The sequence below is a fragment of the Diaporthe batatas genome (assembly GCF_019321695.1).
Source record: "Diaporthe batatas strain CRI 302-4 chromosome Unknown Contig00019, whole genome shotgun sequence".
In the NCBI taxonomy this organism is placed as follows: domain Eukaryota; kingdom Fungi; phylum Ascomycota; class Sordariomycetes; order Diaporthales; family Diaporthaceae; genus Diaporthe; species Diaporthe batatas.
Window position 1 is genome coordinate 549,535 of NW_025408566.1, and position 15,768 is coordinate 565,302.

At 58.2% G+C, this 15,768-nt stretch overlaps 6 protein-coding genes across 6 annotated transcripts; 1 reads left to right on the forward strand and 5 right to left on the reverse strand.

The window, feature by feature from the left end:
- Positions 1-314: 314 nt before the first annotated feature.
- On the reverse strand, positions 315-1,236 carry KVR01_012380 (uncharacterized protein; the record flags this gene model as incomplete). The annotated part of the gene is made up of 3 exons (XM_044786516.1): positions 315-569; positions 657-874; positions 957-1,236. 3 exons carry the CDS (start codon positions 1,234-1,236, stop codon positions 315-317), a joined length of 753 nt encoding a protein of 250 aa, XP_044638568.1.
- Positions 1,237-1,618: 382 nt separating this feature from the next.
- On the reverse strand, positions 1,619-2,687 carry KVR01_012465 (uncharacterized protein; the record flags this gene model as incomplete). Its single annotated transcript, XM_044792160.1, has 2 exons — positions 1,619-2,397; positions 2,477-2,687. 2 exons carry the CDS (start codon positions 2,685-2,687, stop codon positions 1,619-1,621), a joined length of 990 nt encoding a protein of 329 aa, XP_044638653.1.
- A 1,695-nt stretch (positions 2,688-4,382) lies between these two features.
- KVR01_012480 (uncharacterized protein) lies at positions 4,383-5,000 on the reverse strand (the record flags this gene model as incomplete). The annotated part of the gene is made up of 1 exon (XM_044794011.1): positions 4,383-5,000. One exon carries the CDS (start codon positions 4,998-5,000, stop codon positions 4,383-4,385), a length of 618 nt encoding a protein of 205 aa, XP_044638668.1.
- A 1,388-nt stretch (positions 5,001-6,388) lies between these two features.
- Positions 6,389-7,696, reverse strand: KVR01_012414 (uncharacterized protein; the record flags this gene model as incomplete). Its single annotated transcript, XM_044788563.1, is given in 2 exon segments — positions 6,389-7,554; positions 7,570-7,696. 2 exon segments carry the CDS (start codon positions 7,694-7,696, stop codon positions 6,389-6,391), a joined length of 1,293 nt encoding a protein of 430 aa, XP_044638602.1.
- Positions 7,697-9,708: 2,012 nt separating this feature from the next.
- KVR01_012514 (uncharacterized protein) lies at positions 9,709-12,558 on the forward strand. Its single transcript, XM_044783199.1, has 3 exons — positions 9,709-10,805; positions 11,013-12,142; positions 12,223-12,558. Exons 1-3 carry the CDS (start codon positions 10,139-10,141, stop codon positions 12,340-12,342), a joined length of 1,917 nt encoding a protein of 638 aa, XP_044638702.1. The 5' UTR covers positions 9,709-10,138; the 3' UTR covers positions 12,343-12,558.
- KVR01_012435 (uncharacterized protein) lies at positions 12,556-15,652 on the reverse strand. The gene is made up of 2 exons (XM_044783885.1): positions 15,581-15,652; positions 12,556-15,526 (listed from the first exon to the last, which is right to left on the reverse strand). Exon 2 carries the CDS (start codon positions 15,000-15,002, stop codon positions 12,945-12,947), a length of 2,058 nt encoding a protein of 685 aa, XP_044638623.1. The 5' UTR covers positions 15,003-15,526; positions 15,581-15,652; the 3' UTR covers positions 12,556-12,944.
- Between the last annotated feature and the right edge of the window lie 116 nt (positions 15,653-15,768).

Here is a 15,768-nt window from a genome sequence, read left to right on the forward strand (position 1 = left end):
TTTTGTTTCTGTTCCGAATGCATCGCTAAGGTGTACTTAACGCTCCCTTAACACAGCCCTGGAGTGGTAAACGCTCATAGACCCAGCTTCTCATACCATTGTTCTTGGCATTATAATATGGAGTCTTTTCACATCCACGACCGTGAATCCTCCAGAGCTCTCGAGATACTGTTATCAGCTCCATCAGCAGCCTGCTGGCTTTCTTCCGATCACACTCGTCCTCGACGTTACTGGGGCGAGACAGAGTCTTTGATGTGCAGCAGAGTGCAGGACTGCAACCAGAAACGTGATGCCCCACGTCTGTTCACCCGTTTTCATCGCATGTTCCTGAACTTCTGGGCCCAAGCGGCCCTACGGATGAGCATGCCCCTCCTCAAGGCCAGGAAGTAGAAAGCAGCACCGAATACGGCGCCGCCAAGGTGGGCGGCGTAGCCGGTGTATGAGCCCATCCAGTTGACGTGTTTCTGGCCCGACTTCTTCTCCTGGTACAGACGGTACATGTCGTAGCCGACGAAGCCAGCCACCACGGCCCAGTACGGGATCTCGACGGGGATCGGGAAGACCATCATCTGGGTTTGTTTTTGTCAGTAGACGTCCCGCCCACTACTTGGTACTCGGGCCGCCATAAAAGAAAGAAAGAAGGAATAAATACTCACCGGCCACCTGGGCTGGGCAAGCATGGTAGCCACCATGATACCCTCAACCATGCCCGAGGCGCCCAGCCCGCGCGACTCGGGCAGTCCGGCCTCTGCGGACTTCTGGTAGTCGTACAGCGACCCGAGTGACCCGCACACAGCCGAGCCGAGGCCGAGAACAGCCAGGCGGGCGGGGCCCAGACCTACGGCGGCGGAGAGACCCAGCGAGGCGGTGCTGTCTGTTTTTTTTTAAATCGAGTGGTGGTGTGGTCAGCATCTGCGCAGGTGTTGTGTCTGGCCATATGCAAGACTATCACTCACGAAGCACGAGCATGTTGATGGCCAGGTGCGCCGTGTCGTAGTGGCTGAAGGCCGAGGTGATGAGGGTCCACCACCGGCCGTCGGCCATGTTCCTGCGGGAGAGGGTGTAGTTCTCGTTCATGTGCCTGACGTGCCTCGCCTGTGCCAGGTGGTAGGCATGGGAGTCGCGGCCCTGTTTCTGGGCCTCGGCGTCGGCGAAGACATGCCACTTGCCCCAGATGAAGATGTTTGCGCCGATGGTGCCCCAGAGAAGGCCCTTGCCTAGCTTCGAGGCGGCCATGTTCTTGTTGACTCTGCTTGTGTTCAGAATGCTAGGATAGATACGGTCAGGATGCGGAGAGGGAGCCCGACGCGATGATGGAGTTCAAGCAGCCTGGCTGCGCAGGTAGGTGGAGATTATTTTGAGTGTTGGTCCTCACCCCTGCATCATTCTGATTAAGTACCTAGGTACCTAGGGCCACCCACAGTGCAGCCACAGTGCAGCCCCACATTCTACCCTGTCTCGCGCACGGCCCACGACCTGCAGACAGCGAAGCAACACAAGAGCTGACACTGTTATCATTTCTCATTACCCAGCCTTGCCAGCCCATCATCCCTTGCTCTGACCCGACCCTCGAAACGCCCCCCGCCCGTGTCTTGTTGGCCTTGAGGCATCTGGCATCTCAGCTGCACGTCACCACAGTCATCAACACGACGTCAGAGGTCGGCGTCGCAGCCGCCTCGGGCTCAACATCGCATGCCTCATCGTCACCGCCCGCCTCGGTGGGCGTCGCCGGCGCAGCAGTGGCAACAGGCGCAGCAGGGGCAGCAGGGGCAGCAGGGGCAGCAGGTGCAGCGGGTGCACCAGCAGCAGCGCCACCGCCCATGATGGCATTCCACGCATCGGCCGCCGACTGGTCCTGCTTGGCCGCCACGGCCGCCGAGCTCGCCTGGGCGCATGACTGCTGCGTGCCCGACGGCGCGTTGCAAGGGCTCCCCAGGCGCTGGCAGATGAACCCCGCGATCACGGCGATGTTGAGCGCCGACCCGTGGTTGAAGTCCTGCTGGTTGGCCGCGATGAAGGCGTTGGTGTTGCGCCCGTCCAGCCCGGCCTCGAACAGGATCTCGGCGTTGGAGCACGAGCCCAGGTCAAGCCCCGCCCGCTTGCGCTGCTGCTGCGCCGGCCGGACCCGGACGTCCCGCGTGTGCTGCCGCTTCTTCAGGTTGTTGGCCGCGTGGCACTCCTGGTTCTGCTGGTCGCACTGCTGCACCCCGCCTGCCAGCTGGCCCGAGTTGGCCGCCCTCGCGCACGCGTTGTGCTGCACGTCGCACGACCGCCCCAGCGCCGCCCCCGACCCCACGAAGGTATCGCCGTTGACCGAGAAGGGCCGGTCGCCCGCGGACGACACCACCGGTGGAGGTGCGCCGCCGAGGGTGCCCGTGAACGCCTGCACGTTGGTTCCTGGTCGCCGGGGGTTAGCATGTGCAGGGGGCGAGGGGCGAGGGGCGTGTTGGGGCAGGGTATGGACTAGGTTGCTCACCAGACACGGAGGCTGTCTGCACGCTTGCGGCCGAGGACGCCAGTGTCGACATCATGGACACGGCGTTGGTGGCCAGCACCGTCGTGGTGGTGGTCGTGCACGACGAGGTGGGAGCCGGCGGGGCAACATCGCACCCGTCGTCGTTGGCGGCCGGGGCAGCCGAGGCCAGAGCCAGGTAGGCGGCGAACAGTGCGGTGATGTATGTCTTCATTTTTTGGATGGTGCTGCTGTTTAAGCTTAAAGGTTATCTTGAGGTAGGTATGGTGGTGGTGCTGAGTGCGGTCAATGCCGAGAATAGAGTATTAAAATCAGATGATCCGTAAAGAATGGAAAGAGTTCACAGAACTCTGCAGTAAAGAATGACTGGATGGCAGCTGGGCCGGGAAGCGAACAGACGGGATGACAGTGGTGGTGGTTAGACTTGAGGCTGTCAAGAAGGAGACAGAAACAAGAGAGAGAGAGGGAGATCAGCACAGGCCTATATATAACAAGGCGACTCACGACTTGGGACGAAGCCGATCCTGGCTGATCATGAGCGATCATAGTTCGTGCAGCATATGGCACTACTACACCACCTCGTCGTCGATCATGACCCTGGAAATATGAGACGTGATGACTCCGTGTTCTGGCCCTGGACAGAATCACTCTGGCCAGCCCCTCACCACACACAGGCGCCTTCTCAGACGTCGCTTGCACAGCCCCGGGTGAGGTTCTCGTCATGCTGCCTGACACGGGGGCGCCGCACCGTCAGGGTCAGCCCTGTCGAGATCTGTCAGGCAGATTCCCTCCCGCAAGCCGACTACCAAGATGGACGACATTCCTCGCCCGACCAATTCCTTCCAAGGTTCCCGGCCGGGGAAAGCTGGCGATTGGATGGCGTCTGCAGCCGACGTGTGATGAGGATTTGCATCAAGGGGCTGGCCACGGGCAGATAAAGGCAGAGTTTTCCGTCCAATGTGACCGCCCTGGAAAGCTTATCACCGCAAGCATGCCCGCCTGGGTGCCGTCGAAGGAGGTGAGACGAAGAGAGCCGCAGATCTGGGTTTCAGCCGCATCGCGAGCCCTACGACCACCCCGAATAAGCCTAGCCCCCTCGCCAGGCAAGGGTTGCTTGTTGCTGCCGCCCGGAGCCCTGGTCTTTTACACGGCTGCAGGGGCTCTCCAGCATGCTGGGAGCTTTTCTCCGGTGAATGGCGGCACCCTTGCTGATTCCGGGCGCCCACGGTTCCGAGAGCGCCTTGCGCCTCTCATCATCTGCACACCAGGAGAATTGCTGCTCTCTATTCCTACCCATCATGGCTTAATTCTTGTCGTCAGCTCAGAAGTTGCTGGTTTATTCCCCTACAAACTGATCCAAGGACCACATAGAAATCGGCCAGTGGAACAATATGGCCATGAACTCGGTTGATGGTCTCAGTTCCAAGCAACTGCCCCTCTGCTTGGAACCCGGTGGACCCGTGGTCGCTGTCAAAAAAGCTTGGCTACGAGCCTAAATCCGCTCTACCAATACCTAGGTACTCAGCGTGAATATTCCGCTGCACACTGGGAAAATCTACCACTTTTTGTTCCCTTACATCCATGGACCTCAGGTAGCTTCGTCTCCGACATTTGGCACCATGTTCGATGCAGTCTTCACATGTGCAGACTGTCTGTCGTATTGTCTACTCGACTGCAACACTGGGTGTCATTCTCGACCCTCATAGTTTAAAACCAGACTCTGTATTGTAAAACTAAATCGCAAAGAAAAACTTTTCACCTGTCTCACTTCCACATCCCTAGCGAACACGACCTTTGAAGGTGATGTAAAGAAGTAGGGCAAGTCGTAACTAAAATGAAAGACCATCCTGGAAACGATACCCAGGTCAACAAGAGAGCCTCAGACGTTGGATGGTAGTGATGCCACTGACTAGCCCGTGTAGTTGCCGAACGGAATGTCACGGCAGTAGCCATTCCCTGCCTCTTCGCCGTTGATGATATTGAAGTGGTACTGCAGACACCCATAGTCAATACTGCCGCCACGGCCGCCGTTGTTGCAGTCATTCCACGTAGACTTGACCAGATGGGCGCAGGATACTTTGTACCCGGGTTCGTCGATCCTCATGGTGCCTTCGGGCATGGTACAGCCGCTCTTCCACAATATCTTGACGTTATACGAGAGCCAGTATTTGTTCTTTGCTAGAACGCCCACCCCCCTAAAGTCGGGCCCGGCGACCACTTCCTTGATATCCCTATTCTGGCACATACCGTCTGCCATCGAGGCCATGACGCCTTCGTAAACCTCGTTGTTCTTGCAATTCTTCTGTATGTTGTAGCACGCCAGGTTTGATGGGGACGGGGCCCTCTTTTCTAACGGGTTGGGCAACGGGGTGCTGGTGCGAGTGCCGGTGACGCTGGTGGAGAAGGTGCTGGAGACATTGGTGCTGGCTCCGGTGATGTCGGCATCGGCGACTGTTGTGCTGAGGGCGGATGCCGTGGAGAATACGGCAAGTAGCCCAACCAGCTGTTGACCAAATGAGATGTGCATGGCTGCTTGGTTTCTTGGGTGTAGGACGACGTGGTCGGCTTCAAATAGTGGGAGGGACACTGCGGCCTGCACAAGCTGTTGGTGGATGGTTTCTCGCTTGGTGCGAAGGTAATCTTGCGGCCAAAAGAGCTCGATAGTCGTTGATACGTGAGGTGTGAAGGAGGTGCAAAGGAGAAAATAATACCAGAGATCGGGTGGAGTCAAATCTGTCAAATATAAGAGAACTCAGAGGCCAGTCGGAAACCGTCGAATTTGTGGCCTTGACTAGGGCGTAGACCATATCTCCCTAAGAAGGCGCGGTCCACAACCAAGCTTCTCATCTGTTTGACAGCTCGGGCACTAAATTGACATCTTCCAATGTGATTTGCCTTGGTCTCGAGGTCGTGAACTAGGACTGTGACTGACAGATGTCATCGAGACAGCTTGGGACTGTCAGTGCGCTAGTGTGAGCACCGATTCCTCAGGATACCTATAGAGCATACATGTGACTTGGTTGAGCTAATGTAACGTGGTGAGCTCATTGACGCGTTAATTTTAGACCTCATTTGACAGATGAAGCGGGTAGTTCGTCGGGCGACCTGGCGCTTAGCCTGTTCCTAACATTGAACATTTGAACACTACCAACTATTTGTTGGTCCTAAGGTCATTTGTCAAGAACAAGTGCGTACTGGATTCTATCACGGCTTTCGGATACTTTTTATACGGGGGTGGGGAGGTGGGTGTGTGGGGATTCATAAGCCTATCTGCCGCATCGCCTTTTCTTCTTGGGTGAAGCGCAAAGTTGACTGGGACAGATCATGTATGCTTTCACCATAGCACAGAGCCACATTACTTAAGTAGAAAAACAAAATTGGCAATGGGGATACCCGGGGCTGTCGCTTGTTTGACTGTTGTCTGGTTCCTCCACGAGATTCATTTTATCGAGAGTCTTCATCTGAGATGTCTTCCTGAGATAGACCATCCCGACGGAGATGTGTTGCACGAGCCCGTCTATGCCACGGGAGGTTGTGGGATAGATGCGGTCGCCGCGTAATGGACACCTCTATTACCGTAGTGATGCTAGTAGCCCTTGTGATTGCTTCCCTTCTCTCATTTGCTTTGCACTACATGCAAATTGCAAATGCGTGCTTGGTCTAATAATATTGAATCAACGGGAATTACCATCACGGGAACCATAGTCCGGTCTTGCATCAAATTTGGGCACAAACCGCATTTGCACTGTTATGTTCTATGAATGCTCGTATCTACTTCTCGAGCCCTGCTGGTACAAACTGTGAGAGATCAGGCAAGAATGGTGGGCGCGACAACCCAACCCGGTAGTCAAAATGCCTCAGAAACCCATAGTACTACTAGTACTCTTGTCCACATACCAAAGTATGCCAGCATTGTCAAGTACCCCTGACCTCGATCTCGACCGACTTCGCATTCCCGACTTGGAACAAGCCAGCTTCGTTCTCACCCGTGCCTGGCGCGTTAACGTCATCAAACGCAAAGGCATATGTTCCCACACTGCTGGGTGTCGCGACGTTGTGAATGATCCGGGCGTAGTGATTAGTCCGATTGGTCGTGTAGTACTTGTTCGCACCCATCTCAGAGCTGGGAGTCACGTCGCCGCCATCGAGCAGCAGTGTCGAGCGCGTGAAGGCTGCGCAGAGACGCGGCCACGTGCGTGACTGGAGGTCGTTGCCGTCTCCTGAGCTCGTAAAGGGCCCGCCGTTGCATCCAAGTATCTCCATGGTGGTCGGCTTGTTGTAGTTATACGTCTTCCCGTCGGGCTGGGCGCACGCCATGACGCTCCCGCCACACTTGCACGTCACGTTCTGGCCCCACTCTTCCTGCTGGGTGTTGATGGTGAGCTCGTCCGTAGAGTACCTCTTCCACACGTCGTCTACGTAAGGATCATAAAAGGTCTTGATGCTGTCGGCTGTGGTATCGTTGATGTATTTGGACGGCGCGATCGCTCGGACGGGTTTGCCGTTCTGGTCCTTGACGCACATGTTGCCCCAGTCGTCGCTGACGGCTGAGAGCTGGTCGCAGACCTTCTTCAGGGACCCAGCCGGCAGGCCAGGGTTGTAAATTTCGTTGCCGTCCGTTGTCGTGACCTTCAGCCCGAGGGCCAGGCTGAAAGAGTCGACGAATGAGAGGTCAGTGGCCAGCTGCCCGTCGTTGGACCATGTAAGCTCGGCGAGGCCCCAGGGGAAACCGTAGTTGGGATCGTTGGGATCCGAGGGCGAGGGCGTGAGCACGTTTCCTGATGGGTCTGCCATAAAGGTCATCTTCTTCGCACCGATATACACCCGACCCGACGAGAGGTTCTGTTTCAATGTAACCGTCTTGTCGGTGTTGGTCCCGATCTCGATCTCGAGCTGGTTGAGGACAGAGTCGATAACACCGGATTGTGTGGGATAGTACCCACGATCAGCACCGTTCTGGAACACGACTGCTTTGCCGTTGCTGGGGTCAATACCCGTAAGGTAGGCGTACATTGTATCGGAGGCATTATTGGCGATCTTGATCTCCAGTTTTGACTGGGCAGTCGTGTATACGGTGGCTACTGGGGACTGCCCACTGATGCTGCCGTGAGCTTGGCCAGGGGTCGAGGCGCCCCCGGCCGCGTTGTCTGCTGGGATAGCATGGGCGAATGATGGAGTGGCAATCGCCACAAAGAGGGCCGTGAGAAGCAGCGTATATAACATGTTCCCACGACGGTGCAGCAAGAAAATACAGTATGGGTGGGTGGAGGTAGTGATCGAAGCTTGCAAAACGTGCGATGTTTGCAGTTGAATGAAGTGGGTGGCTACATCTTTCGTGGCAGAAAGATGCAGAGGGCAGCGGACTTATTTATGTGTGCGCTCCATTCCATGTTGTCCCCATTCACCAGGACAAGACGTTTGTTCGCCGGTATGCAAACGCTTCTCAATCACACTCACCATCATGCCACGGCAAGGGTCTATCTCTCCTCAGTAACTGTAGGGGTGCTCCCTTGCGCCCCTCCGAGATAAGTCACTTCAATGCTGTGAGCTCAGGGTGAGTTTTTGTACGGCAAAGACCTGTTCACTCTTTTGAACGGAGACCATGGGTGAAGGGAATGTTCCGGAAGAATGGAAATCCGAGATCATATTATACACCGCATGGTATTCCAGTTGGTGGTTCGTTTCTGATCCCGATACATATGAAACATATGGGGCGCCTTCATACAGTGGTAAACTCTCAAGAGACCCAATAACAGTGCAGAGAAAATACAATACGTGGGCACGTGGCCTCGCTTGGTGTTCAGAGTTCTATCGTCATGAGAAATCTACGTCTGAACCCGGAACTCATCCACCTACCTAAGTAGGTACTATACACTGTCGGGAGAGTTCTGTACCTAGGTACGTCAGAGCGAGCCAAACGACCAGCCGATGGTAATGGCAGTCGAAGTGTTTGGACCAGTTGACATGTAGAAAGGTAGGAGTCCGACGCTTTCAAACCCTAATACAACAAAAGGGTCCGCAAACTCACTTTTCGTTAATCTGTGCATGTTATTCAACACGGCCAGACCAGGTTCCTGCGGTACTGAAGAGAAGTCTACGACCTAGTTGTGTTATGCCGGTGCGAACAGGAAGCCTCAAGCAGCAAGATTGTTTGTCATCAGTCCGTAAATTGAAGAGGGCTCACTTCCCACCAGAGACGTGCAATTTCTTGCAGCTACCACAAACTTGCAATGACCGTCAAGATCGCAGCGTGACCTCCTATCTCTCCTCATTTTTAAGTCAGGCATGAGGTCGGAGATTCGAGCGGTTCAATGTCCTCTTCCTTCAGATTGTACTCTAGGAGACTATAAAGCTACGGGAGAACAATATTTTCCCAATGATTTAGACAAAAGTCTTCTTCGTTGCCGTTATGGCCAATTTGTTTTGATTGCACGAGCAAGTTCTATTGCAAGCTTCTGCTCAAGCGATAGCGCAGCACCTCATACAGACCGTTTCAAGTCATGGTTGGAAGCTTTTGTGCCCATGATACATTTAGCTGGCGAGGTGGATTTTGTTGGCGATCCAAATGCTTTACTTGCTCTGACACTGGCAGATACCTCACTTAGAACACGGCAAGAAATGGAAGCCGAGCAGAATGTAAGCATTTTCGCGTCAATTTTGAGCCGCTGCACTCACGACGTGTTCGTGAGCTTGAAAGGCCAGTGATCTGCGTGTCTGCAGGCTTTAAATTGCAAAATCTGGCTTGAGACGGGTCTGTGGCCGCGAGTGAGACACCTTTGATGAGCAGTCTACAACATTGAAAGCAGCAATCGCGCAGATTTGGACCATGAGCTGTTTATGAAGTGAACTTCGAAGCACAGACTATGAGGATATGCTCGGTCTTCGCAACTGGCCGAATCGAGCAGCCCGCGTGTAAGAAAGTAGGGATAAATTCTCTTAACTCAAGATCTGGAGGAGGAGCAATGAAGAACCCTTATTCATAGATAATTCTCGGCTAGATGTCGGCATCTAAATTCCCACTAGATATCCATAGAAATCAAGAGAAACAAATATGACTCGTTGATAGGGACTAATAGAGGCCGTTAGTAGTAGGCCATAGACGGAGAGGAAACCGTCCGAAATGGCGTATTTCTACGCCGCGGCACCAACGAGCACACCATGGCTGTCGACGGCCGAATTCAGTTCCAAGATGCCACGCTGGTTTTAATAAGTCACAGTGGCGTCTTTGCACCCAATAGCAAGACACGGGCTCTTAACATTTAATAAGGTTTGGGGGTTATCTGCGTCAAGGCTAAACCAGAAGGAGACGAAAAGCACACACCCCCTTGACCTCCAAATGCCTCGAAACGCTCTTCGGCTGATCTCCCATGTCTGCCGTGTTCTTGGCATCGGCCACTTTGGCATTCGGAAAGAAACACGCTCTGAACTCTCTTTGTATGGACCGAGGCGAAATGGCGGCAGCTGAAACGCCGAAATGACCTGATGGTTCCGACCTCCAGCGTAGACTGGGTGTGAAAAGTTGCGCATCTGATAATGAATACTCTTGCGGTTGTATATTCTCTCTTCCTGCGAGCCTTCCTCTGAGTGCACTCCTGTCTGGCTTGACCACCCCGTCACCACTCCCTTGACGGGACACCTCATCCACCCCCGCAGGACTCAGTAAACATGTATCCCCCGGAGCCATACAAGGCGAGAAAGAAGCGCCACGCGGGGCCGTCCCTGCCGCGCTCCCCCTTCTCCCCCTTCTCCGCCTTCGGCCGGGGCCGCCGGGCCCGCCTCGGCCGCAAAGACGTCGCCCTGACCCTGCTGGGCGTGCTCCTCGTGTACCTGGTCTACACGGCGTGGGGGCCGGGCTCGGCGCGGCGGGAGCCCGAGTCGGTCCGCCTGCAGCGGCTCATGAACGACGAGGCCTCGGCCCGCCGCGTCTGGGACGTCACGAGCAGCTTCGACTGGGGCGCCATCGACTTCAGGTACCCGCCGCCGAGCGACCCGGCCCCGCTGCCCACGGGGGCGGGGGCGGGGGCGGGGGCCAGGAAGAAGAAGAAGAAGCCCGGCGGCCTCCTCCCGCGCGTGCAGCACCGGTTCCCGCCCGAGACGGCGGCCGCCCGGGCGGTGCGCGAGGCCAGGCGGGACGAGGTCCGCGCCGTGTTCCAGAAGAGCTGGCGGAGCTACCGGCGCTTCGCTTGGATGCAGGACGCGCTGCTGCCCGTCTCGGGCGGGGGCCGTGACCAGTTCTCCGGGTGGTCGGCGACGCTGGTCGATGCGCTTGACACACTGTGGATCATGGGCATGAGGGAGGAGTTTGACGAGGCGGTTGACGCCGTGGCACGCAGTAAGCAGCCCCCCTCCCCCCTCCCCCCGGGAACGCACGGCTCCGGCTTTGAAGGGAGCATGAGATGCCTGCTATACGCTGTGGCCTGTCTCATTGCTTGCCTTTGAGCCTCTGTCGGGCTCAAGGTTTCGAGACTGGCTGAAAACAGAGGACCCCTCCTCCTCCTCCTCCTCCCCAGTGCCCCAATAGCTGACATGGAACTCGCAGTCGACTTCGGGCAGGCCACCAACCCGCGGGTCAACATGTTCGAGACAAACATCCGCTACCTGGGGGGCCTGATGGCAGCATACGACCTCAGCGGGCGCAGCGTGCTGCTGGCCAAGGCGGTGGAGCTGGGCGACATGCTCTTCGCGGGCTTCAACACGCGGTCCCGGATGCCCGTCGACTTCTTCGACATGGGCCAGAGCCAGTCCGGCAAGGGCCTCGAGGTCGAGGGCGGCGTCGTGGCGGCGTCGCCGGGGACCCTGCTGCTCGAGTTCACGCGCCTGACGCAGCTGACGGGCGACCCCAAGTACTACGGGGCCATCGCCCCCATCGCAGACCTGTTCCACGCCGGCCAGAACCAGACCAACATCCCGGGCATCTGGCCGCAGTGGGTCTCGATGAGCACGCCCGACGTCGTCTCGGGCTACTTCTTCTCCCTGGGCAGCGGCGCCGACTCGCTGTTCGAGTACACGGTCAAGATGCACGTGCTGCTGGGCGGCCACGAGCCCAAGTACGCCGCCATGTCGGCCGGGTGGATGGACGCCGGCAACGAGCACCTGCTCTTCCGGCCCATGCTGCCCGGCGCCGACGACGTCCTCCTCGCCGCCAACGCCAAGGCGCACCAGCGCGGCGGGCCCGTCGAGCGCGAGTCGGAGAGCGAGCACCTCGCCTGCTTCCTGGGCGGGGCGTACGCGCTGGGCGGGCGCGTCCTGGAGGGCCGCGAGGACCTGGTCGGCGTGGGCGCCCGGCTCGCGCACGGCTGCGCGTGGGCGTACCGCGTCATGCCCACGGGCATGATGCCGGAGCGCTTCGGCACGGTGCCGTGCGAGTCGCGCGACAGGTGCCCCTGGTCGCAGGCGCGGTGGGACGAGGAGTCGGCCGGGCGGCCCGACAGCGAGGACCACCTGCCCCTGGGCGTCGTGTCGGCCAAGGACAAGCGGTACATCCTGAGGCCCGAGGCCATCGAGAGCCTCTTTGTCCTCTGGCGCGTGACCGGCCGCCCCGAGTTCCAGGAGGCCGCCTGGGACATGTTCCGGGCCGTCGCGAACGGCACCGAGACCGAGTATGCCAACGCCGCGGTCATGGACGTCACCCGCGCCAACTACCCCCTCGAGAAGGAGGACTACATGGAGGTGAGTAGGCCGGCCCTGGCGCTGGCGTTGGTGTTTCCCGCCCCAGACGGGACCCTGTTGGCTAACCCATCCCCACGCAGAGCTTCTGGCTCGCCGAGACGCTCAAGTACTTTTACCTGGCCCTGTCACCTCCGGACCTGATCAGCCTCGACGACTTTGTGCTCAACACGGAGGCGCACCCCTTTAGGAGGCCGGCGTGAGCGCTGCTGTGTGCCAGAAAGATTCTTGGCTGCATTGACAGGTGTCCGGCGTCACAAGGTTGGGTTGGGATATTCTGATGCATCATGTCTTCGTTGTATAAGTTTGTTGTCAGGTCTCGCGTCTCGTATCGACATGATATGATATCCGCATGCTGCCAGACAGGTCCACATCTGTAGAAGTTCTATCGAGTCAGTGATCTGCTTTGATAAAGCCTGCTTCGAAAGGGGAAAAAAAGCCGTTTCTATCGATCATGGAAGCCAGAGACCTCTTCGTTCCCTGGAGATATGAAAGCACTTGCATGGTCAAGAGTCTATTAAAAGTAACAGCTGTGACGACCTCGTGCTTTCAATGTACATCCTGACTCATAATGTCGTGTAATCAGGTCAAAAGAATCGCTGCCGTCGTAAGAGCATGCCAACAACAACTCGCACTCCCATGCTGCGCCGTCCGTCTATATACAAATAGCCACCATGTAAATGTTGAACCTTCCAAAAAAGGATAAAAAATGCACTTCAATGCCATGTCGGCGGGAGTAAATCCAGTCTCCACCTGCACAGTTTCTAGTCTCAGCAGTGAGCGGGAGTGAGTCGCTTCATGCCCACTAGGCACCGCCTCCGGCAGCCGCCGCCCTCGCAGCCTCCACTTCCCGCTGCAGCGCGTCGAGGTCAGCCAGCATCGCCTGGATGCTCGGGTCCGTTGCAGCCGCGTCAGCCGTGGTCACGTCGTCGACCGTCTCGGTTTCCTCGGCCACGGGCGGGACGTTGCCGGCGAAGCTGTCCCCCGACGCCTTCCTCACGCCCTCCGTGCTCGCGCCTTTGGGTTCCGAGCCCTCCATGCTGCCGCGGCTGCTGCCTCTTTTCCTCGGGGGCGGAGGCGGTGGGAGACCGCCTTTCCGCGCCGGTACCTCGACCGAGCTGGACGAGGCTGGTCTGTTTGCCGAGGAGGCGGTACTCTTGCGAAGAGAAGGGTTCCGCTGTGGAGGCGGCGGCGGCGTCAGTTTGGACACGCCTGGGTGTTGTTGGGGCGTCAGAGATGTTGATGACCCCGTCGTTGCGCTGCTTGTATCGGTGGCAAGCTGGGTTGCGGCATATGTCGAGCCTGGTACATCACTGCTAGGGCTCAGTTGTCCGGCCGGGAAGGGGAAGGCCGAGGACTGCATGGTTGAAACAGGGCTGGAGACCGAAGGCGACGGACGGTGGCCCGCAGGCCTCCTCGGCGGGGGCGGGACCGGAGCCGCGGTGGACAGTCTTATGCTGGACGAGCGTGACCTAACAGAATCCATCGAGGAGCGAGACGGTGTGGGCGGTTCTTCAGGCAGCTCAGCTTGTGGTTTGCTCTCGGTCCTGGCGTGCGCGCCTCTGCGTGGGGGCGGCGCGGGCTTCCTCAGCGTCGATGTCGGGTTCTGGACGGGGGTGGAGGAAGAGTGCGACGTGTTCGGCGGCGTGGGTGGTCGCGGCGGCGGCACAACATCAGCTTCGGGGTCGATGTCGACCTCGGGCACCTTGCCTGCGGCTTCCTTGTCAAAGATGCTCTCCTTAGGATCATATTCGGATGGCGCTGGCGGTTCAGGAAGCGGCTTGTTAACATCCGTAGGGCTAAGAGAAGCCCTTCGGCCAGACGACGCGTCAGCCAATCCTCCAGAAGCACGGCGCTCTAATGCTTGCGACCGGTCCTGTGCGACCGGTCCGGCCCTGATGGACTTCCCGTGTCTTGTTGCAGGAGGAGGCGGCGGCAGCTTCTTGCGGGAGCCGGGTTGTTTGGGCGGGGGCGGGCTGATCAGTCCACGCTGTTCCTCGTCGCCTTCCGGCTCCGGCTCGGATATCTCGTGCGACGTCCGTGGCGACTCTAGCGAATGATTGTTGTTCTCGAAGATGGACTGCCGTGATACGGACGAGGCATCCGTCATGCTGCCCCCATCACCAGCCACACCTGTCGGGTGCAGGGTGGCCGGGCCCGAGGTGCCGGCAGGTCCGGGTGCAGGACCCTGGCCCGTCAGCAGCAGCTTCTTGAAGGCCTCAACATCCAGACCTTTCCCTGCCGGGGAGGCATGTTCTGCGGCACCAGACCCGCCGTCCCTTGCAGCCTGCTCCATGTCTTCGAGGGTCTTCTGGAAGGGGTTGGGAGGGGGGCCGCGGCCGGTGTACTGCTGTGGGAGCGGCTGCGGCTGCGGTGCCTGTACCCTGCCCATGGAGGCCAGTGCATCTTCGGGGAGAGGCGGCGCCTCGTTCTGGAAGGGATCTTCTGCCTCGCCATTGAGGGACGGGGAGCTGAGGCTGCTGCTGTCGTCGCCTTCTTCGCGGGGCGGGAGCGGGTACTTTGGGTACGAGCGTTCGGCGCTGGCGGACTCGGGACTCGAGGGTGGAGGGCTCTGGACCCTGACCTTCTTGACTGGCTTTTTCTTCTGGAAGGAGGTGGCGGGCGGGGGGGCATCGCTTTTTGGGAGCAAGGTCAGAGATCTAGCAAAGTCGTTGCCGCTGGGGCGTGGTGGTGCCTGAGGCCTCAGAGGGGCATTGTCTGCGTGTAATACGAAGGACGAGGCAGGCGGGGCAGCTCCAGCTCCAGCCTCAGGTTCGAGTTGAGCTTGAGCTCCGGCGGCCGAGGGGGCGGCAGTCCTGCGACGGAAGGGGTTGTGGGAGCCGAAGCCCGACTCAGAAGCCATGGCGGCCGGTGGTTTTTCAAGCTGGGAGTCGTGTCATGTCACGGAGATGTTGTAGCATCGTCGGAGGGTCAAGTACACAGTAGTGGTGGTGGTGCTGGTGCTGGTGAGGGCCGTGGGGGTCTTGTCTCTCTGGGGCGGATGGGACGGGATCGGATCAAGGCTGCCAAGCTTGGCTGCAGGTGGTGCACCGAGAAGGACTTAGGGTAAGCCTGCAGTGGTTGTTGTTGTTGTTGGGCTGGAGGGTGGATGGACGGACGGATGGGCGGACGGGCGGAGGGATCGATTAATTGATTGATGGATGGATTGCCTTGTCTGCAGGCAGGTTGTATATACAGGTTGTGCGATCAGTGTCGTGGCAAGTGGTGATGCTGTGTTATGGGGGGGTGTCGTGGGACTGTGCCGTCTTGTGCTTCGCTGCGAAGCCGAAGACGAGTGAGTGGTGAGTCGGCAGGTTGAGTGAGGTACGGAGTACCGTGTGTGGTATAGTCGCTGGTCAACGTTCCCCCATCGGTAACCGTCCCGTCCTATGGTCAGTCAGTCTCGTACCGCGGGGCAGGGGTGTGCGGAGAGCTAGCTACCTGGTATCCGTACCTGGGTACCTTGGTACCTGACTTATGGCACCCGCAGGCAAGATAAGAAGACCGTGCTTGCCTTATCGGCAGCTGCACTGGCATATGCTGCAACGACACTAGTAGGCGATCTTCAACCAGGTGCCAGGTTGGGCCCAGCCCGCCAGCCCGCCAGCCCAGCAGCCCAGCAGCCCACT

What these genes read in the sequence shown, in the direction of transcription:
- KVR01_012514 (XM_044783199.1), top strand. Translation starts at nt 10,139, where the DNA reads ATGTATCCCCCGGAGCCATACAAGGCGAGAAAGAAGCGCCACGCGGGG. An exon ending in GGTTGACGCCGTGGCACGCA is followed by an intron (nt 10,806 to 11,012) that starts GTAAGCAGCCCC and finishes TGGAACTCGCAG; the next exon opens with TCGACTTCGGGCAGGCCACC. An exon ending in AGAAGGAGGACTACATGGAG is followed by an intron (nt 12,143 to 12,222) that starts GTGAGTAGGCCG and finishes ATCCCCACGCAG; the next exon opens with AGCTTCTGGCTCGCCGAGAC.
- KVR01_012435 (XM_044783885.1), bottom strand. Translation starts at nt 15,002, where the DNA reads ATGGCTTCTGAGTCGGGCTTCGGCTCCCACAACCCCTTCCGTCGCAGG.